The sequence below is a fragment of the Calonectris borealis genome, unplaced genomic scaffold (assembly GCF_964195595.1).
Source record: "Calonectris borealis unplaced genomic scaffold, bCalBor7.hap1.2 HAP1_SCAFFOLD_77, whole genome shotgun sequence".
Lineage (NCBI taxonomy): Eukaryota > Metazoa > Chordata > Aves > Procellariiformes > Procellariidae > Calonectris > Calonectris borealis.
The window spans coordinates 511,502-532,463 of NW_027441478.1; the positions used below are offsets into that span (position 1 = coordinate 511,502).

Sequence of the window (20,962 nt, forward strand, 5' to 3'; positions counted from 1 at the left end):
CCTGGCCGTGCGCAGTACCCAGCACCCCCAGCTCCCAGTCCTTGGACATGCCCAGCACCGGGACATGCACGGCACACAGCATGCCAGTGCCCAGCATGCATCCCCTCTCCATGCCAGAGGGACATCGCACCCCACCTCAGGAGAACGTCCCCATGCTAGAGGGATGTCCCCACTCCACTTCAGGAGAATGGCCCCATCCAACCCCACGGGGCTCCAGTGAACGTCGGAGGTACGGGGTAGAGGAAGCCCAGAGCCCCTCGCTTTTCCGGCTGCGAAGGGCTTGCGAAGGGAAGGTGCGAGCCGCCAACACCTTTCGGTCTCGGCTGATTGTGAGTTGGAGCCCGACGGGGTGCTTCTCCGTTTTGGAGTTCGGCTCCGGCACGCTGAACGGTTGTACGGCAGAGCAAGCGCGGAGCCCCGGTGCTAGTGGGGCTGTGAAAGGGCATGTGTGGTGCTGGGCACTGGGGCTGCTGGATGCTGGGCACGGCTGGGTGAGGGCACTTGGGTTGCGGCGTGTTGGGCACGGGGGGTGCTCAGTGCTGAGCATGTCCGTGTGCTGAGCATGTCCGTGTGCTGGATGCTGGGCGCTTGGGGTGCCCTCTGCGAGGCGCTGAGAGTGCTGGCTGCTGAGCAGTTCGGGGAGATGGGTGCTGGTGGCTTGGCATGTACCGGCGTCGAGCAAGCAGCCCGCAGCACCTGGACATGCCCAGCACGCAGGAACCCAGTGCCCCGCACACCTAGCCACCTCCAGCACTCAACCCCTGAGCACCTGCATCCGAATATCGAGCACCTGGCCGTCGCGAGCACTGCCAGCTCCTGAGCAAGCCCAGCAACACACATCCAGTACACCGTACCTGGACGTGCCCAGCACCCCCAGCTCCCAGTCCTTGGACACGCCCAGCACCGGGACATGCACGGCACATAGCATGCCAGTGCCCAGCATGCATCCCCTCTCCATGCTATAGGGACAACCCAGCTCACCTAACTGAACGTCCCCATCCATCCTGTCCCCATGCCAGAGGGATGTCCCCGCTTCAGGAGAATGGTCCCATCCAATTCCCCTGGGCTCCAGCGAGTGTCAGAGGTACGGGGTAAAGGAAGCCCAGAGCCCCTTGCCTTGTGCGGCTGTGAAGGGCTTGCGAAGGGAAGGTGCGAGCCGCCAACACCTTTCGGTCTCGGCTGATTGTGAGTTGGAGCCCGACGGGGTGCTTCTCCGTTTTGGAGTTCGGCTCCGGCACGCTGGACGGTTGTACGGCAGAGCAAGCGCGGAGCCCCGGTGCTAGTGGGGCTGTGAAAGGGCATGTGTGGTGCTGGGCACTGGGGCTGCTGGATGCTGGGCACGGCTGGGTGAGGGCACTTGGGTTGCGGCGTGTTGGGCACGGGGGGTGCTCAGTGCTGAGCATGTCCGTGTGCTGAGCATGTCCGTGTGCTGGATGCTTGGGGTGCACTCTGCGAGGCGCTGAGAGTGCTGGCTGCTGAGCAGTTCGGGGAGATGGGTGCTGGTGGCTTGGCATGTACCAGCGTCGAGCAAGCAGCCCGCAGCACCTGGACATGCCCAGCACGCAGGAACCCAGTGCCCCGCACACCCAGCCACCTCCAGCACTCAACCCCTGAGCACCAGCATCCGAATATCGAGCACCTGGCCGTCGCGAGCACTGCCAGCTCCTGAGCAAGCCCAGCAACACACATCCAGTACACCGTACCTGGACGTGCCCAGCACCCCCAGCTCCCAGTCCTTGGACACGCCCAGCACCGGGACATGCACGGCACACAGCATGCCAGTGCCCAGCATGCATCCCCTCTCCATGCTATGGGGACAACCCAGCTCACCTAACTGAACGTCCCCATCCATCCTGTCCCCATGCCAGAGGGATGTCCCCGCTTCAGGAGAATGGTCCCATCCAATTCCACTGGGCTCCAGCGAGTGTCAGAGGTACGGGGTAGAGGAAGCCCAGAGCCCCTCGCTTTTCCGGCTGTGAAGGGCTTGCGAAGGGAAGGTGCGAGCCGCCAACACCTTTCGGTCTCGGCTGATTGTGAATTGGAGCCCGACGGGGTGCTTGTCTGTTTTGGAGTTGGGCTCCGGCAGGGTGGATGGTTGTGCGGCAGAGCAAGCGCCGCGCCCCGGTGTCGGGGGGGCTGTGAAGGGGCTGCCCAGGGAAGGGGAGTGCCCCCAACAGCTCCCAGTCCTGTTTTGTCCTGTGTTGGAGCGCCATCTGCTGGGTGTCCGCTTCGGAGCTGGGCTCTGCTGACTCTGAGGGAGAGGGTGACGTTAGGTGGGAGAAGAAATGCAGAGGTCCGGTGTTGATGGGGCTCAGAAGGGGCCGCCAAGGGACAGGGAGTGCCACCAACATCTTTCCCTCCAGGCTAATTGTGTGTTGGAGCCGGATGGGTGCTTATCTGCTTTGGAATTGGGCTCCGGCAAGGTTGTTTGTTGTGCGGTAGATCAAGCGCAGAGCCCCGGTGTTGGTGGGGCTGTGAAAGGGCATGTGAGGTGCTGGGCACTGGGGCTGCTGGATGCTGGGTGGTGAGCATGTCCGTGTGCTGGGCATGTCCGTGTGCTGGATGCTGGGCGCTTGGCGTGCACTCTGTGGGGCGCTGGGAGTGCTGGCTGCTGGGCAGGTCAGGGTGCTGGGTACCGGGGGTGCTGGTTGCTTGGCGTATACCGGTGCCCAGCACCCAGCCCGCAGCACCTGGACATGCCCAGCACCCAGGAACCCAGCGCCCCACACACTCAGCCACCTCCAGCACTCGGCCCCTGGGCACCCGAGCACCAGCACCCCAATATCCAGCACCTGGATATCGCGAGCACTGCAGGCTCCTGAGCAAGCCCAGCAACACGCATCCAACACACAGTACCTGGACGTGCCCAGTACCCAGCACCCCCAGCTCCCAGTACCTGGACGTGCCCAGCACCGGGACATGCACGGCACACAGCGTGCCGTGATGATCTGGCAGCCTAGCCGCTCACAGCAGACCACCAACGATCCCCCACCAGCGCTGGGTTAGTCCTCTGAGGCCCTGCCTATCCGCCAGGGACCACGCTGCTCAAGACTGATTAGGGAGAAGCAGAGGGGGGCGGTGGCGGAGCAGCAATCCCAGGAGACAATTAAACCAGGAGATGACTTGCCATCCACCTTCAAAGCCACCCATGGCCTCTGTCAAGATCGCACCCAGGCAGCCAGTGCAGCCAGGTCTGATTCAATTCCACCTTTTTCATGAGTTTTGCCTTTCAGCCCCGCAGTGTGCCTCCTACTAGAGCAGGGCACAGCGAGCATGCTCCTCGGGACAAACCTGCGCTTGCTGCTGCCTCCCGGGGATGCATCCACCAAGTGGAGACAGCAAAGGGCCCTGCGAGCTGGGATGCTCAACACCATGGTCCCAAGGACCAAGACGAGGTACCTTTCTAGGGGTCCGTGCCAGCAGCGGCACCCGCTAATCGTGAACCCTCGGAGGCAGGGAACCTCAACTGCTGCTACGGTTCTGGCCTCGGGGCCACCAAGAGCAGCTATGGGCCACCAACATTTTCTTGGGGCCACCTGCAGAGCGTATGCTGGCGGCTGCTCCTGAGACAACTCATTCACCTTCGTTTTCTCAGCTAATATGGGTGCTGACCAAGCCCCGGGCCATGGCCAAATGAATTAGCCTTTGTCTGATGGTTGGTGCCTCCTAAAACAAGCACAACTAGCTCGGTAATTGCCACGCTTCTGGCTCCAGCCTCCATCCTGCACGGGGAAGAGGTGTGAGGTCTCGCCGGGATGCGACTCCAGTTATCCCGAGAGGCTCACGCTGGGGGAGAACCTGGCCCAAACCCTCCTGCGGCACCACGGGGCTGCAGCGAGCTGTCCCAGGAAGCCTCACGAGAAATGCCCAGCCCAGGTCTGGAAGCCAGCTGGGAGGTGGATAGCTTGCATTAGCAAGACTAAGAACGGCGGCTGACACAGCTCCGGGGCTTCTGCGGAGGTGTCTCGCTGCAGTCAGGCCCCGACAAAGGCTTGGAGTTCAGAGAAGCCCCAAATCTCTCTTGGTGATGAGTTTGTGAGCGCTCAGCTCCACTGAGGCAGAAGCTCCGCCCCCCCAGGCCCCATGGTCGCCTCCGGGGGGCTGCCCTGGCCCCGGTCCGGAGCCCCGGTGGAGCCGGGAGGAGGAGGGGAGAGGGGCAGAGCGGCAGGGGGGGGTGGGGCAGGGCGGTGGCGTGGCCGGAGAGGGACAGGAGCCGGACAGAGGGACGGGAGCAGGACAGAGGGAGGAGGAGAACGGGGGGGGGGCTGGGCAGGGAGTGGAGGAAGGAAAACTGGAGCCTGCAGGCAGGGGAGGCACCTCGGCTCCCAGGATGCTGCAGGGTGAGGGACTACAGCTCCCAGCACGCCGCAGCCCAGGTCTTCCTTCCTCTTCGTCTGGGGTCGGTCATGTACAAATCTTCCCGCTGTCCCTCCCCAGATCAACTCCAGGTCGGCCTTGGCTTTCCTAGTCCTACCCCTCACCATCAGACAGCACCTCTCGGCTTCTCCTGGGTCACCTGCCTCTGTCCCCACCTCCTGTACCTTCCTGTCCGTGCCTGAGCTCAGTGAGGAGCTCCTCACTCATCCATGCCGGCCTCCTGCTGCCTTTGCTTCATTTCCCACTTGTCGGAAGGGTCCTTTCTTGAGCTTGGAGGAGGTGGTCCGTGACTATCAAGTAGCTCTCCAGGACCCCTTTTCTCTCCAAGGCCATATCCCCTCGGATTCTTCCAGACAAGGAAGGATCTCTGACAAGGTTGAAATCTGCTGTCCTGAAAGCCAGGGCTGTGGTCCTGCTCCTTGCCCTGCTCCCTCCCTTCCGCATCCTGAACTCCACCATCTCAGGGCCACCGCAGCCAAGGCTGCCGCTGACTTTCAAATCCCCAACCAGTTCTTCCTTGTTCACCAGTGCCAGGTCCAGCAGAGCACCTCTCCTTCTTGGTTCCTCCATCACCCGTGCCACGAAATGCACTCTCAAAATCTCCTAGATTGCTTGAGCCCTGCTCGATTGTCCTTCCAGCAGGTGCCAGGGTGGTTCAGCTCCCCCATGAGGACCAGGGCCTGTGAATGTGAGGCTTCTTTCACTTGTTTGAAGAAGGCCTCATCTACAGCTCCCTCCTGAACAGGAGGTCCCTAGCAGGTACCTGCTAACACGGCACCCACATTGGTCTGCCTGCTGATCCTGACCCGTAAGCTGGCTCCTGTCCCACCCCGAGCAGGAGGCAAGTCCACCTCCTCGCCTCCCCAGACGGTCCTTCCTGAAGAGCCCGTGTCCCTCCACCGCAGCCCTCCCGCTGTGCCATCTACCCACCACACCTCCGAGGTCCCAGTGTGGTCCCAGCCCTGTCATCACACACAGACTTCTGGCCCTGCTGGTGGTTCTCCACGCCGCGTGCGGGAGCGTGCTGGCACTTCGGGGAGGCTCCAGCCGTGCTCCTCTGTCGTGCTGCCTGTGTGTTGGGATGTGCAGGAGTGGGGCTGCACGTGTTCGAGCTGTGGGCTATGTGTGGACTTTATTCCCTCCTGCCCCTGCGAGCAGTTCCGGGATCACACATGGGGTGTGTATAATGCCTTTAGACCAATCCATCACCAGGCACAGGCCTGTCAGTCCGGCTGGGAACAGCCCCAGAGCTCTTTATTTTGTATTTATAGGTGGATCTCGGCAGCTGAGAAGCCTCCCAGCCCCTTTGCTAACAGCCGCTGCCACAGCCGCCGCTCCGGCACCTTCCCCTCTGCTGCGGTACTGGCATCTAGTGCTAGGGAGGAAGAAAGAAAAGTCTATGAGCGTATGGACAGGGAGAAGGCAGAGACATCCTGCAGGCGTAGCTCAGGCCCCCTGTGATGGGACCTGCTTGCGATGAAGCCTCGAGGTGCCTGTGAGGTGGCAGAGGCCCCTGATGCCCAAGCCCAGGAGAAGGTCCCAGGTGCAGCTGATCAGCCTGGGGCTGAGTCAGGTTGGGCCAAGACCTTGAGTGTCTTAGGAGATGTCCCCCCTCGGGGCAAGGTGTCTTGGCCCAGGACTCTGCAAGGGAAGGACATGCTCTCTGGCTTGCAAAGGGGAGAGCCAGCCATCAGAAGAATCCCTCTGCCTTCAGCCAGGACTTTCACGTCCCGCAGGGAAAGCCAGTTCTGGGTGCCCAGGCAGTCCCCTTGCGTGTCAGGGAGGTCCAGCCCAAAGCCAGCCTCCAGAACCTGCTTCTGTCTCGCAAGGGGTGTCAGAGAAATGCCCCCTTTCCCCCAGGGCTGCCCTCCGTAGAGGGATGGGCCTTGCAGCCGAGGGAAGCACCATCCCTTTTTGGAGACAGTTACCAGGGGAGCTGCCTCTGCTGCTCTTGATGCCGTCTGTTGTTCTCAGCGACGTGCTTGAATATGTTCCTCCGTGCCTGATGCGGCTCCAGCCTTCTGAGGACCTGGAGCGCTCGTGGGGAAAGGTGGCTGCAACAACAGGGAGACATCATCCCTCAGCCTCTGCCGGAGACCCCTTCTGCCTCTCCCCTCATCCAGCCTCTGCAGCCACCCGGTCCCGCGTGTACCCACCCTTTCACCCTGTGGTGAGCTCTGGGCCTTGGCTGTGGGGGTAACCCAGGTCACGCCCGTGTTAGGAGACATCAGAGGGTGTCCTATGCAGCCCCAGGACGCAGGGACGGGGGTCCTGGACATCTCTGCGGGGTCACGGCTGCTCGACTGCCCCAGGCTGTGGCCAGAGCTGGCGCACACTTACTCAGGCTGGAGTCTCTTCAGCTGGGCTGCTGCTGCCATCTCCTCTGCTGGGAGAGGGTTTTCAGCCTTCCTCCACCTCTCGTTGACCTCCTTTCCCCTGGGCTGGGCTGGAGGGTGGGGAGTCCAAGCGCCTCCAGTGCCGAGTGCCTGCCAAGGAGGAGACGCTCTCAGCAAACCAGACGGCAAACAGAGGTGCCCTTTCCCAGACGACCTCTTGAAAGGAGCCCGCAGCAGGACCCGGGAGCCGGGAGACTCGGCGCCGCGTGCCCGTCGTCTTGGCTGACGGCTGCTTTTGCCCCTCGGATCCTGCTGCCAACCTCTCCCTCCTGGGGATGAGCAGGCAAACCCCTGCCCTGCAGCTGGGTGCCCGTCCTGCTCCCACCCCCTGGAGACCTGCCGCCCTGGGTGCCCCCACAGAGAGGGTCGCTGCTGCTCTCAGCGGTGTCGTACCTGGGGCGGCTGTCGGTCCTCCCCTGCAGACCAGGCTTCCCACGCCGCCCATTCTGCCTGGGCTTGCTGTCGCCGCTCTTGCCACCCGGTCTTCACTTGCTCCCACTCTGCAGACAGCTGCCAGACCTCCTGGAGGGGACGGAAACGCAGCAGCAGGCAGCATTAGTCTCGGCTCCTGGAGGGGCTTCCTTTGGGTCTGACCCGCGTTGGTGCCCCTTGCCTCAGCCGTCAGTCGGCAGCGCTTTGCCCCTAACAGATCAGGGGCCGTGGAGTCATGCCAGGCTCCTCAACTCATGGCAAACAGAGCTGAGTGACCAAAGACCTCCACTGTCAACGACCTAGAAAGGACTTGTCCATTTTCCATAGCCCCTGGCCAGCATAACGTGTTTCATGACAACCCAGGGGGCAAGAACAGGCAGGCAGGGTGTGCAGCACCCTCCTTTTCGTGAAGAAGATCCGAAGGAGGTGACAGACAGGTCACAATGAACGCGTGCCAAGGGATCCTTTCAGGATGGCTCTCTGCACAAAGAGGCTTTTGCCGAGTCTCAAACAGCACGGTAGTTACGGCAAGGCAGAGCACGTACCTGCAACGCTCTCCTGCAGCCTTCAGAGGACGGGAGTGCAGCGGTGGGCCTGGCTGGAGGAGCTGTCTCCTGCCTGCCTGCCTCCTTCGTCCTGGGGGAGCTGCCCGGACATGGGGGGAGCACACTGCGGAGAGACACCAGGAGGAGTCGGCATGAGCACGGGGCAGTTTCGTGTCCCATTTTCGTCTGGTATCAAAGCTCCCCAGGCTGGCAGAAGAAGCGGGGGAGGTGGGGCCGTTTCCCATGGCAAGGGGGAGCCTCTCCTGAACCCCATCCGATGGATGGGAGAGGACCGCACCTCAGGTCTGAAGTAAGGGCAAGCAAAGTGATGTGGGGTGCGCTCAACATCCGCCGCCTTCCCCACTAAGGGGCCTGCGATGGGGCAAACAAGCTCATAAAAACCGTGGCGCAGGTGTCGGGGACCTTCCCGAGTCCCTACAGCCAGAGTGTCCAAAGGGGATGTCCCTCCTACATGGGTGCAAGGATCCCTTTCACCCCTTCCCACAAGGGTCTCACCTGGCAGAAGTCTCCTTCCCCATGTCTTGCTGCCTTGTGCCTGGCCCCTGGCTTGGCAGCACGGGGAGGGAAAGCTTCACCCGCCTCTGCAGCAGCTTGTCAGGATGCCCCTCTGCACCTGGGAAAGGAGGAAGCTCTTCAGAGCAGCCCCATGGAGTGCGTTTTAACCGGGCTGTGGTCGCCCAGCGTGGGGCAGGGCCCCACCTGGACAGCAGGGACCCGCTCCCGTGCCTCTTCTGATCTTGTGCTTTTCTGCAGCCTTCTCGTGCCAGGTGGAGAAACCCTTGGCCACTGCTCCGCGGATCACCAGGAACTGAAACCTGGAAAGCAAATGATGACACAGGCTTGAAGAAGGGTGACCCCCTACCCTCTGCAGCTTCCCAGCACTAATCCTCCTGACTGTCGTGCAAGGCATGGCATCCCTTTCCTTTGTGGCCATGCACAGGTTTGATTGGCAAGCTCCCCCCAACACCAGAAAACGTCGCTTAAAATCCTCTCTGCGTGCAGTTGGTTCTCTCTGATGGGAATGACAGTAGGCTGGGCGTGAGAGACACGATCACGATGCCCGGTCACTCCAGGAGAATACACGCGTAGCCCCAGCTCAGCATTAGTTAACCAGAAACCAGTCAGTTCAGGATTGATCCCTGACTCCCTGCTGAGTGTCGAGCCCCGACAACGCACGCTGCTGAGCAGAAGCTGGGAAGCCACCCGCTCGGTCGCTCGAGGGCTGCAGAGGAAACGCACTCACCTTGGGAACGCGTGGGCAGGAGCAGCCTGTGTCTCCCGAGCGGTGGTGGCTCCACTGGAGACAGCTGCACCTGGCATCCACAGCCTCTGCAAAGTGACACAGAGCTGTCAGAAGGTTTCCAGGGCAGTTTTCTCTTGGCTCCCAAAGGAAGCAGACCTGTCTCCTGCTCCAACAGAAAGCCACTTCTCCAAACCCCTATTCCAAATCCTCCTCCGTGAACATTAGCCCTTGCTCTGCTCTGGAGAAGCTGCACAGCAAACACTGAGACTGCGCAGTAACACTGCTGGGCTTTCTGTAGGGCAAGGATCCAGAAACTCAGCAGAAACTTTCTTTGCTAATGGAGAAGTCAGCGGGGGTGAGCATGGGGAAAGGCGTTTGACTGGCCTGCCACGTCCAGGCTGGCCAACGGCGACTGGGTTGCTCACCCTTCAATAGGCTTCCCAAAGACACTGGAGCAGCCCTCAAAACCGGAGCGACTTACAGTGCGAAGCAGTGCAATCCGGCTGGCCTTGCTCGCCAGCCCTGTGACGCAGTCGTAATAAAACCGCATGCACAGGACGTCGTCTTTGCAGGACAGAACGCCAATGCCCTTGAAGGCGAAGGCGAGGCGCTGCCTGTTCCTCAGCTGGAAAGAGTACAAGAGTACGGTCTCTTGCACACAGTTCTTCACCACGTGCCGCGGGAAGGAGGTGGCTTGCGATAGCCACTTGTAGTTCAGTGGCTTGATCTTGACATCGCCTGTAAGGAGGAGGAACATTGTCACTGCCACAGCAGGCCAAATTTCTCTGTAAGGTTCATAACAAAATGCCATAGAAAAGGTCGTTTATAGAAACAGCCCTTGGGGAGTGGTTTGTTTTGGGGGAGCTCAAGCCGTCCCCCGACCTTTGGAGGCAATTCTCTATTTCTCTCAGCCCTTTCCAAAGAGCAGAGAGCGCGCACCCCACCCCCAGGGGGAAAGTGGAGGGTGGCCGCTGCCTTCTCACCAGGGATAACCACTGTGGGGAACGCGAGCTCCTGCAGACGTAACGCATCCACGTCCAGCCGGAAGACGGGTCTTCGGACCACATACACCTCTCCTTCGCCGTGGAATTGCTCTTGGACCATAGCGAAGGTCCCGAGTCCTGTGACCAGGACACCCTGCCCAGGAAAAAGACAAAAAGGCTCATGAGTGAGTACTTTAGAGATGGGAAAAGGGAAAGCTTTGGAAAAGGCCCACATTCTCCATTTGTTTTCTTCCCCTCCTCAACATATTTGCTAACCTTCTCCCTTGGCTGGAGAAGACCCCAGGCGTTTCCAGCACAGGGAATACCTATGGAATCGTTCTTGGCACGGACCCAGCATAATCCCCAGTCTCTCTGCTTGGTCTCTCCACTCTGACCACAGCAAAGGGTGAAGCCCTGTCGTGTGCCAAATGCTTTCTCAGACTAGATCTGGACTTGGTTTCCCTCCTGGTTGACCAAGAAGCAGCTCTGGGCACACGGGGTTGTCTCGGCGTGCTGCTGTGATGCTCAGGGAGGGATCACTCCCCGGGGTCCAGGCTCTCCAGGGCAAAGGAGGACCAAGACGCCAGCCCACCTTGTCCAGCTTCAGCTGTCCCAGGATGTACGCAGACACAGCATCCCAGATAGACACAACATCTGGAAACAAGGGAAAGAGGTCTCAGGCTCCGGGCCAGCCAGCTCACAGCCTCTCGGCAAGCTCCTCGCCCAGGGGGTGACAGATGCAGGTGTCCACAAACAGCCCAGACAAACACCGCCACGGCTGCGGAGCTGGGCTGTGCCCCAGTTTCAGACTGCCAGCCTTACTCTGCTCCAGGGGCAGGGCTGGAGCAGAAATGGGGAGGTGGGAAGGGCTCAGGACCAGGGCTGTGGCCATCTAACCCCCAGAAAGCGATGGCACCCCAGCGCCCAGGACATGATCTGCCAGCCTGGTGGCACAAGAGGATCCCCTGGGAAGGAACAGAGGTTCTCCCAAAGGAGACTAGTTCAAGGTAAAGGGTTGATTTACAGCAGAGGCATTTCCAGCTGGCTTGTGAGAGCCCTGTGGGACCTGAAGGACACCCCAGCTCGTGGGACACAGGATCCCTTTTCATCCCAGAGCCAGAACCCCATGGCCCCGCGCAGCCCCCCTCGTGAGGGGACCGAGCCATTTCCACGGGAGCCTTGGGGCTCAGGGCAGCCCCAGCACCATGACCCGGGAGTCCTGGTTGCCACATTGTCCCGAGCCCGGTGGGATCCTCAAGCAGGGCTCTCGCGGCCGCCCCCAGCCCTGTCCAGCCACCCCCACACCCCAGCAGCTGCAGCTTTTGACAGCTGACAGCCCTGGTGCGACCCCTCGGGAAGGAGCTCCCAAAACCCATACCCTTGGTGGAGAGCTGCAGGAGTGTGGGGAACAAGCTGCTCAGCTCCAAGCCGACGGCCACGGTGCAGCAGCCCTCCATCGCGCTTGCCGCTTGCCCTCAGCTCAGGGAAAGGGATGCTCTTCGCAGCTCCTCGCCCAAAATTCCTTTCCAACGTGCCCCTGCTCTGCCTGTCAGCAAGGGTGCTGCCTGTCAGGGAGGGTCCCCCAGCGCAGCCCCGCTGCCTCCCGACCCCGCTCCTGGCTCTGGAGCAGCTCCGAAGGGCAGCAGTGGGGAGCCCCTGAGCAGTGCCCAGCAGCGCCCAGGCCTCGCCGGCAAGTGCCGGCACCGCCGCGGCGCTGGGGAGACCTCCCGGTGATGTGGGTCATCCCCCTGTGACATCAGCCCGCATCATTTGAAGGTGCATTATGACACCAGCAGGGAGACAGCACAAACGGGGAGAGAGGAGATAGATTTCCCCTCTTGTCCTGGGAAATGGTCATCCCCTTTCTCCCCACTGCTGTTCCAAAAACCCTGTCTGCCCCCTGCACCAACATGTCTCTGCTATTGGGAGCCCGTCTGGGCAGGTGGGGTTTGGGGGTTGGCTGCGGTTGGGCAGTTGCAAGAGATGGGATTGAAGGCCTGTGGGATGCAACAGCCCCTCCAGCGTGCCCGAACACTCCTCTCTGCTGTGTGTCGCTTGTGTGGCAGGAGTAGGATGAGCTTTACCGCACTGGTTTTGGCTGGGATGGAGTTAATTTTCTCCCTAGGAGCCCAGATGGTGCTGTGCGTTGGATTTGTGACCAAAACAGCCCTGATAACACACCAATGTTTTAGCTATCGCTGAACAGGGCTTGCACAGCATCAAGGCCGCTTCTGTTTCTCACGCTGACCCACCAGCAACTTGGCTGGGGATGGGCAAGAAGCTGGGAGGGGACACGGCCGGGACAGCTGACCCCAACAAACCAAAGGGATATCCCACACCATATGACGTCGTGCTCAGCAATAAAAGCTGGGGAAAGAACGAGCAAGGTGTGGTGGGGGGGTGTATGTTCGAGGCCATGGCGTTTGTCTTTCCAAGTTACTGTCATGTGTGATGAAGCCCTGAACATGATGAATAGCAAAAGGTTCAGTTGCCCTAAATTTCGGCATCTGCTGCCATTTCAATTGGCCAGAGGAATTTCCCAACAACCTCCATGAAGATGCCCCCAGATGTTGCCTGGTCTCTCAGAGTTGCTCCAGCAGAGCTTGCAGCTACCTGCACGTATCTTGGACCATCTCTAGTACCTCACATGTCACCAGGTGTTTGTGTCCGAGCAGCTCACTGCTGCCCTCCATCTCCATTAATTAGCATCAGAGCTGGGACAAGGACCCTTTCTGGCCCCAGGACTGAAAACACAGGAGGAGGCGCCTTCATTGACTCAGCTGAATCCCTTCCCTCCGCAGGGGTAAAGGAGATCCCTCCCTGGCACTGTCTGGGTGTCCTGCCTAGTGACGGGACAAGGAAAGGCAATTCTCATGCCCAGTTTTTTCCCTGAGATGAGAAACGACACTGCCGGAAAGAAATCTCTCTCCCTGGACAAGGAAGGGAACATCCGTGACGCCTTCGGCCTGTTTCACAGCAGGTTCCCCTGGAGCCCCAGGGACACCTGAAGGGAGCCCAGAGGGGGAAGAAAAAGTGACGCCTTGGGCTGGTCCTCTGCTGCTGAGCCGGGCTGGGCTCCCGGGACGGAGGGAGCTCCCGGCAAGTGGGCAGCGCTGCAGAGAGACAGCTCTGCCCAGGAGCAGCTCCTCTGCAAAGCGCAGCAGGGCTGAGGGCACTGCCTGCAGGCACCGAGGGGAGAGGAGCGAGGCAGAGAGAGGTTAAAGGCAGCCTGGAGTAGGAGGATCCTGAGAGCTGACTGGGGGAGGAACGTTGCAACCACAGAACGAGCTGAAACTGGCAGATGCAAGCAGAATGAAGAAGAAAAGGACCAAGGAAACAATTCCAAGAGAATGAGGTAACTTCAGAAGAAGGCCAGCCCAGCGACCAGGAACACCAGTATTGAAATCAAGAGACCACCGACCAGAATTAAGTGATTGGACTTGGGGATCGGGTGAGGGGTGGTACGTTTCGGGAAATCTCTCTGTAAGGGGTCTGCGATCTGCAGTAGGGGTCCCTCCTTGGAGGCAACCAGCTCGAGCTGCTCTGCATGTCAGATAAATAAACCACTTATTTACTCAGCAGATTGGCGACTTGTCTTCTGTGAGCAGGAACCTAGGGCCGAGCCCTGTTGAGGTGGCACCTGCATAATTCCTACCATGAGACCGTGGTGGCGGCTGCGTAATTCCTGAAACAAGAAGCCAGGTGCCTGCTTCTGCCCTCTCACCTCCTCAGGCACATGTGACATCACAAGAAGCTGGAGAAGCCAGCTGCATGCTCCTGCCCCAAGAGCTGCAGCGCCACCGCTAACATCACAAGCGCCTGCACAAGCCAGGTGTTCATTCATACCCAAACAGCTCCTTACACACCAGTGACATCAGAAGCAGCTGTACAAGCCAGGTCCTGCTCCTGCCCCATCACTGCTCAGCCACCTGTGACACCACAAGTACCTGCGCAGGCCAGGAGCTTGCTCCTGCCATATCAACTACTCAGGCACTTGCGACACCATAAGCAGCTGCACGTAGAATGTTCCGGCTCCTGCCCTATCACCTACTCAGGCACATATGACCTCACAAGCACATGAACAAGCCACGTGCCTCCTCCTACCCTATCACCTACTCATCCACCTATGACATCGCAAGAATCTGCACAAGCCAGGGGCTGGCCTCACACCTCCGCAACCACCTATGACAACACCAGCACCAGCACAAGCCAGGGGCCTGTTCCTAACCTACCGCCTACTCAGCCACCTATGACATCAGAAGCACCTGCACGAGCCAGCTGCATGCTCCTGCTGTAACTGCTACAAAGCCACCGGTGACATCACAACCAAGTGCACATGCTCCTGGCCTATCAGCTACTCAGCCATCAGCGACAACATAAGCAGCTGCAGAAGCCAGGGTCTTTCTCCTGCCCTATCAACTACCTGGGAATATCACAAGCAGCAGCACAAAGCAGGGGCCTGCTCCTGCCCTAACACCCACTCAGCCACAAGTGACATCACAAGCACCTGCACAGCAGGAGTGTCCTCACTGCCAACACCCCGGCTTTTCCACCATCTCCCCGTGCTCCCCTCTCCCCCAGGCACCTTTCTCACCCACGCCACCACCTCCCAACGCCCCTGTCTGTCTCTGTGTTTGTGTGGCAGATGTCACCTCGGAAGCATTGTCCCAGCCGGGTCCCCTGCACCTCCTTCTCCCTCTGCTCTCATCGTGACTGTCCCAGCTGTCTGATGTGCTTTTTGACCTCATGGGTCCTCTCGTCCTGCCTCCCTTCTGCTGTTCAATCCTGTTCCTGCAAGACAAGTGACGACCAGGCGGTGCCTCCTGTCATGAATGAGTAGTTTGAAGGCCGCTTGGAAGATCACTGACAAAGAGATCGGCAAAAGGTGATTTTAATAGAAATTTATAGAAACGTGACTTAACAGAGTTCGATGGCAAGGTTCACTCTATTACTCATTACATGGATTAAGTATACACAGAGAAAATCGTGTCAGAGTTGCGTTGGAATGATTTGTACAGAGACTGAGGATAAAATGACCAGGTGACCCGCCTGGTGGATGAGGGAAAGGCAGTGGATGTGGTCTACCTGGACTTCAGTAAGGCCTTTGACGCTGTCTCCCACAGCATTCTCCTAGAGAAGCTGGCGGCTCACGGCCTAGACAGGTGCACTCTTCGCTGGGTAAAAAACTGGCTGGACGGCCGAGCCCAGAGAGTTGTGGTCAACGGAGTTAAATCCAGTTGGCGGCCGGTCACGAGCGGTGTTCCCCAGGGCTCAGTGCTGGGGCCGGTCCCGTTCAATATCTTTATCAACGATCTGGACGAGGGGATCGAGTGCTCCCTCAGTAAGTTGGCAGACGACACCAAGCTGGGCGGGAGTGTTGATCTGCTCGAGGGTAGGAAGGCTCTGCAGAGGGACCTGGACAGGCTGGATCGATGGGCTGAGGCCAACTGTATGAGGTTCAACAAGGCCGAGTGCTGGGTCCTGCACTTCGGCCACAACAACCCCAGGCAACTCTACAGGCTTGGGGAAGAGTGGCTGGACAGCTGCCCGGAGGAAAAGGACCTGGGGGTGCTGGTCGACAGCTGAACATGAGCCAGCAGTGTGCCCAGGTGGCCAAGGCGGCCAACGGCATCCTGGCCTGTATCAGAAATAGTGTGGCCAGCAGGAGCAGGGAGGTGATCGTGCCCCTGTACTCGGCACTGGTGAGGCCGCACCTCAAATCCTGTGTTCAGTTTTGGGCCCCTCACTACAAGAAGGACAAGGAGGTGCTGGAGCGTGTCCAGAGAAGGGCAACGAAGCTGGTGAAGGGCCTGGAGCACAAGTCTTATGAGGAGCGGCTGAGGGAACTGGGGTTGTTTAGTCTGGAGAAGAGGAGGCTGAGGGGAGACCTCATCGTGCTCTACAACTACTTGAAAGGAGGTTGTAGTGAGGTGGGTGTTGGTCTCTTCTCCCAAGTAACTAGTGATAGGACGAGAGGAAACGGCCTCAAGTTGTGCCAAGGGAGGTTAGGCTGGACATTAGGAGAAATTTCTTTACTGAAAGAGTGGTCAGGCCTTGGAACAGGCTGCCCAGGGAAGCGGTGGAGTCACCATCCCTGGAAGTATTTAAAAGACGTGTAGATGAGGCGCTTAGGGACATGGTGTAGTGGGTATGGTGGTGTTGGGTTGATGGTTGGACTCGATGATCTTAGAGGTCTTTTCCAACCTTAATGATTCTATGATTCTATGAAAAGGGCAAGGGAGACCCTCCCCTTGAGTCACGAGGTTCCTCAACGGGAGGGTCCCCCTTACCCTTTTACCCCCAATCCTCACCTGCCCAATCAGCTACTCAAACACCAGTGACCTCTCAAGCACTTCAACAAGACAGGTTCCCACACCTACCCTATCAGCTAGTCAGCCACCCGTGACATCACAAGCACCTGCAGAAGCAAAGTTCCCATGCCTCCCCATCAGGAACTGGGCCACAAGTGACATCAACACCTGCACAAGCCGGGTTCCCACGCTTGCCATATCAGCTAGTGGCACAGGTGCGGGGACCTGGCTCGTGCTGGTGCTTGTGATGTCATGGGTGGCTGACGAGCTGTTATGGCAGGCACGGGAACCAGGCTGATGCTGCTGTTTTGATGTCACTGGTGACTATGGATCTCATATGGCAAGCGCAGGAACCTGGCTTGTGCAGGTGCTGATGTCACTGCTGGCTTAGTACTTGATAGGGCAGGCGCGGAACCCGGCTTGTGGATGCGATTATGTCACTTGTGGCACAGTTCCTGATAGGGCAGGTGTGGGGATCTGGCTTGTGCAGGGGCTTGTGATGTCGTGGCTGGCTGACTAGCTGATCTAGGAGGTGCGGGAACTTGGCCTAGGTGCTGCTCTGATGTCACTGGTGGCTGTGTAGCTCGTACGGCCGGCGCGGGAACCTGGCTTGTGCATGTGTTTATGTCACTGCTGGCTGAAGTATCTGTAGCTCGTACGGCAGTGTCATTTTTTTCGTGACATCCTCTCCCCATCCTGAAAGTTGTCCTCGAAGGCCGAGAATTGCCCCAGGGGTGCCCCAGAAGCCTACCATTCGGCGCGGGACACTTTACCTCCATCATCGCGCTGTACCCCCAGGAAATGATCGTTCAGGAAGGGCTCCCACTGAAAGCATAACTCGAGTAGGACTGCCTCAAGAATATGAGAGCGATGCGCCATCCTCTCCTATGCAAGATGCTCTCCCCCTTTCGACCCCAGTAATACTTTAGGAGTACGGTTTACAGACAGAAGTGCCCACTTGAAAAACGGTGTTTGGTTCGGTGAATCTACAGCCATTTCTGCAGACGGAAAAGCAGAGTTAACTGAGGAAATGAATGTTTCGCCCAATGACCTGAGTCCCTGGCCAACACCTGAGCCTTTGAAGCTGGAGCCAGCACAGTTGATACTGACTCCGAGGCTGTAGGGGCTGGAGCCACCCCGTGCCTTGGCAACTGGCAAGAGCTGCTGCACTCCCTTCAGAAAAGCTGCAGGCAGGGCTACGTCTCCACCTGTCTTTTGCCTGGGAGAACCAGGAGAACACGAGTGGCCTCGAGCCTAACCTGGTATTTGAGCCCTGCATTGCTGCCACCCCAGTACTTCAGAAAGGCAACTAACAATTGCACTTGTGACCGGTCCCCCCTGCTCCTGACCCCTGGTAATATGGTTAGCATAACGAACCCCATTTTATGAGGCAAAGAGCCATGCCCTGTGACCGAGCTGGTCACCTAGCAGTCCCCTTTGCCCTCCTCATCAGGCCCTGAAGGTCCTGTGCACCAGGCAGACGACTTCTCCCTCTCCCTATCGTCCTCAAGTTTCCCGGGTGCCTGGCTGACTTCTTCCCTCCTTACAGGCCTTGAAGGTCCCAGGCACCCGGCCAACCCGGTTCTGATGACCCTGCCACAGAACAGGGAAGTGCAGCAGCACACAGAGCACCGTCTATAAAGTCCAGCAGCACTTTTCCCCTCTTCTCCTCCAAGGGCTAATTTGTGGAGGAAATGACAAATGGCACCTTCCTCTCTTGCAGGGCAGAAGTTTTCCGCCTTGATACAACACATAAAATTGCACGGGAATGGTGTGAACCTCACGGAGTTGCCTGGGTCTTCCACCTGCCCTACAGACCCAAAACTAGCAGCACTTACATAAAGACGCTTTAATATCGGGCAGGTACCCACCCGATGCCCAGTGGAATGAGCCCATTTTCCTGCTCTCTCCAACCCACAAACCCTTTAAAACCCCCATTGTCAGTCTGTTGTTTTTCTCACGTTGACATGAGAAAAGGACATATGGAAACCCATTTCTACCTGGGGAATCCCTTTACCTATCACTGAGTCCCAGGCACCCAACCAACCAGGTTGTGATGACCCCGTCACAGAGAATTAACAGGAGGACAAACAGGAGGAGGAGAAAAAGAAGGACGACAAACGGGATGAACTGGTGGATGGCAGGTGGAGGAGGAGGAAGGGGGTGAAGAGGACACGGAACATAGAAAGAGAATGAGAACAAGGAGGAAGAAGAGAAAAAAAGAAGGAAGAGGAAGAACATGAGGAGGAGCCAGAGGAGGAGAAAGAAGAGATAGAGGAGGAACACGAGGAACAGTCAGAAGAGGAACACGTGGCACAGGACTAGGAGCAGGAGGAAGAATAGGAAGAGAAGAAGGATGAGCAGGAGGGGGAACAGAAGATAGAGGAACAAGATACAGGACACGAGGAGGACAAACATGAGAAAGAAGAGAAAAAAAGAGGAGGAAGAGGATGATGAGGAGGAGGAGGTAGAGGGGCAGGAGGAGGAGAAGGAGGAAGGAAAAGGAGAAGGAGAATGAAGAGGAAAGGGAATATGAGGAGGAGGAAGACGAAGAGAAGGAAAGGAGGATGACATACAGGATGAAGAGGAACAGAACAAAGAGGAGGTGGTGGAGGAGGCGGGGGGGAAGAGGAGAAGAAGGAGGAGAAACAGGAAGAGGATGAGCAAGAGGATGACAGGAGAACAAGGATGACTAACAGGAGAAGGAGGATTAGGATGAAGTTGGGGACGAGTGGGAGGAAGGGGGAGGAAGAGGAGGAGGATGAGGACAACTACAGCAACGACAAACAGGAGGACAGACAGAAGGAGGAGAAGGAGGGTAACAGGATGACAATGAAGAGGAGTAGGAATAGGAGGTGCAGGAAGACGATCAGCAGGAGGAAGAGGGGGAGGACAGGAGGAAGTATTGAGCGCTAAATGTTCCAAAGCACGCATACAGCAATGTACAATGAGAAATTACAAATAAATATACGTGGTCACAAGTCCCCACAGTCACCTTTTTTCCTTTTTCCCTTCCAGGTGACGCTGGTCAAGCCCCAGGCACCTGCAGCCATTTGCTGTACACAACTCCCCTGATGCTGCATATCTGATACACGTTTAATAAAACAACGTAGCCCAGAGATTTTGTCTGTTCACCTTGAGCTGGGGGGAAGGTGCGTAGGTGCGTGAGGACGATCTGCTTTATCCCTTTCATTTTTAGTCCTCAGCAAAAACACTGCAAGATTCGGACTTGAGGACAGCACTGAAATCAAAGGGTAAGCGACCAAGAAGGCTCCAACCGCACACTTCCACCTGATGGCCTTAAACAAAACACAGCTGGGATCCTGATTGCTCGCTTCAGCCTGGAATAGTCCTGTTCCTCATCTGAAAGATCCTGCGTGCCTGGCTGAGGACAGGGACAGACACAATCCACACAGAGAGCAATCAGAGCTCAACCCTGCACTTCCCTTGGTCACGTTTCCTTGGAAAACTTCTTTGCTGGGTTGTTTGAAAATCTGTAACTGCAAGAACCAGGAAGAAAACCTCCCTGACGGGTTGACTGGAACTTCCTGGCTGTGGTAAAACCATCTGCCCTCGGTACCCCCATTTCACAAGAGCCGGCAGCACAGCTGGGGTGGGGGGAAGGCACAAATCAGACCTCGGGGCCGAGAGACGAGCACAAGCATCTGCCAAGGGAGCTGCATCCAACCAGGAGCGCTCCCCACTTGCTTCTCTGGCAACAAAGCCCCGGTGCGTGCTCCCACCAGGAGGGAGAAACAACTTCCACTTCTCCAAATCCCCATTTATGAAAGACTGTCAGCAGACATGGGGCTGTCCAGGAGCATGAGAACCACATGAAGGCCAGAAGACAGCAAAGACACCTGGTCTGACCCCCCCCAGAGCATGCCTGCTCCAAAGCGTGGCAGCCTCGTGTCGGAGGGGAGGCAACTCTACCTTCCCCTGGCCTGCTGGCGTGAAACATCAGTCTCCAGATGTGAGGGCTCGGGCTGGCGACACTTGGGGTAGCAGCAGGAACGCTTTGGCCTATGCACAAAGCGTTCCCAGAGCTTTCTGCTGGCATTTGCACAGCTCACAGCCCAGGACAGAAGCGTCCGTGACCGCCACAGGCCTCACACTTCCGTCCCACCTGAGGTGTGTATCTTAAATTTCACTTCCCACTGGTCAAACATTCCTCTTCAGAGCTCTCTTTAAACTGAGGGCTCGCGGTAAGGGAGAGAAGAGAGTTCCTTACCTCTTGCGCAGTCAGGGCATGTTCCCCTGCTAAAAGCGGCCTACTCAGGCCTCCCATTTGGGTAGGAGCTGTTAAAAGAGTAAAACCAAGTCTTAAGTTTATCCATTTGCTTGTTTAAAGAACCTACCATTTGCAGCGTTAAGCCCCCAGAAGACTACTTGCCACAGACACTCTAAGCAAGCTGCCATAAAAGGCAGCTCAAGAGAATCACAAATAACCATTTCTGTACTCTCTGGGAGAGGCTTTCAAGGCTCTTTAAAGGATTTAATTGGATTTGTGTGCTTAACACACCATTGCGTGGATTTACAATTTTACTGCCAAAGGTTTCATGTACTACAGAGATCTTTAAAACAGCAGCTGTAATGATCTCATGCGTAAATATACACAAAGATGCTCTGATATCACGCATGTTCATAACTCAGT

At 57.9% G+C, this 20,962-nt stretch overlaps 1 protein-coding gene across 22 annotated transcripts in view; it reads right to left on the minus strand.

The window, feature by feature from the left end:
* Positions 1-5,598: 5,598 nt before the first annotated feature.
* Positions 5,599-20,962, minus strand: part of LOC142076663 (uncharacterized) — a 30,890-nt gene continuing 15,526 nt past the window's right edge. For 9 of the 22 annotated variants that reach the window (XM_075139025.1, XM_075139027.1, XM_075139020.1 and 6 more), the window contains 12 exons: positions 20,540-20,607; positions 14,650-14,788; positions 9,998-10,151; positions 9,496-9,752; positions 9,015-9,100; positions 8,471-8,586; positions 8,267-8,384; positions 7,751-7,874; positions 7,167-7,295; positions 6,718-6,863; positions 6,306-6,431; positions 5,599-5,752 (listed from right to left, as the gene is read on the minus strand). In XM_075139025.1, coding sequence (XP_074995126.1) covers positions 5,632-5,752; positions 6,306-6,431; positions 6,718-6,863; positions 7,167-7,295; positions 7,751-7,874; positions 8,267-8,384; positions 8,471-8,586; positions 9,015-9,100; positions 9,496-9,752; positions 9,998-10,151; positions 14,650-14,745 — 1,473 coding nt within the window. In that variant the 5' untranslated portion in view covers positions 14,746-14,788; positions 20,540-20,607 and the 3' untranslated portion in view covers positions 5,599-5,631. Of the gene's footprint in view, positions 5,753-6,305; positions 6,432-6,717; positions 6,864-7,166; positions 7,296-7,750; positions 7,875-8,266; positions 8,385-8,470; positions 8,587-9,014; positions 9,101-9,495; positions 9,753-9,997; positions 10,152-10,273; positions 10,652-11,375; positions 11,519-14,649; positions 14,789-20,539; positions 20,608-20,962 lie in introns of those variants that run through there. The other 13 variants (XM_075139028.1, XM_075139029.1, XM_075139023.1 and 10 more) reach the window with 9 other exon arrangements.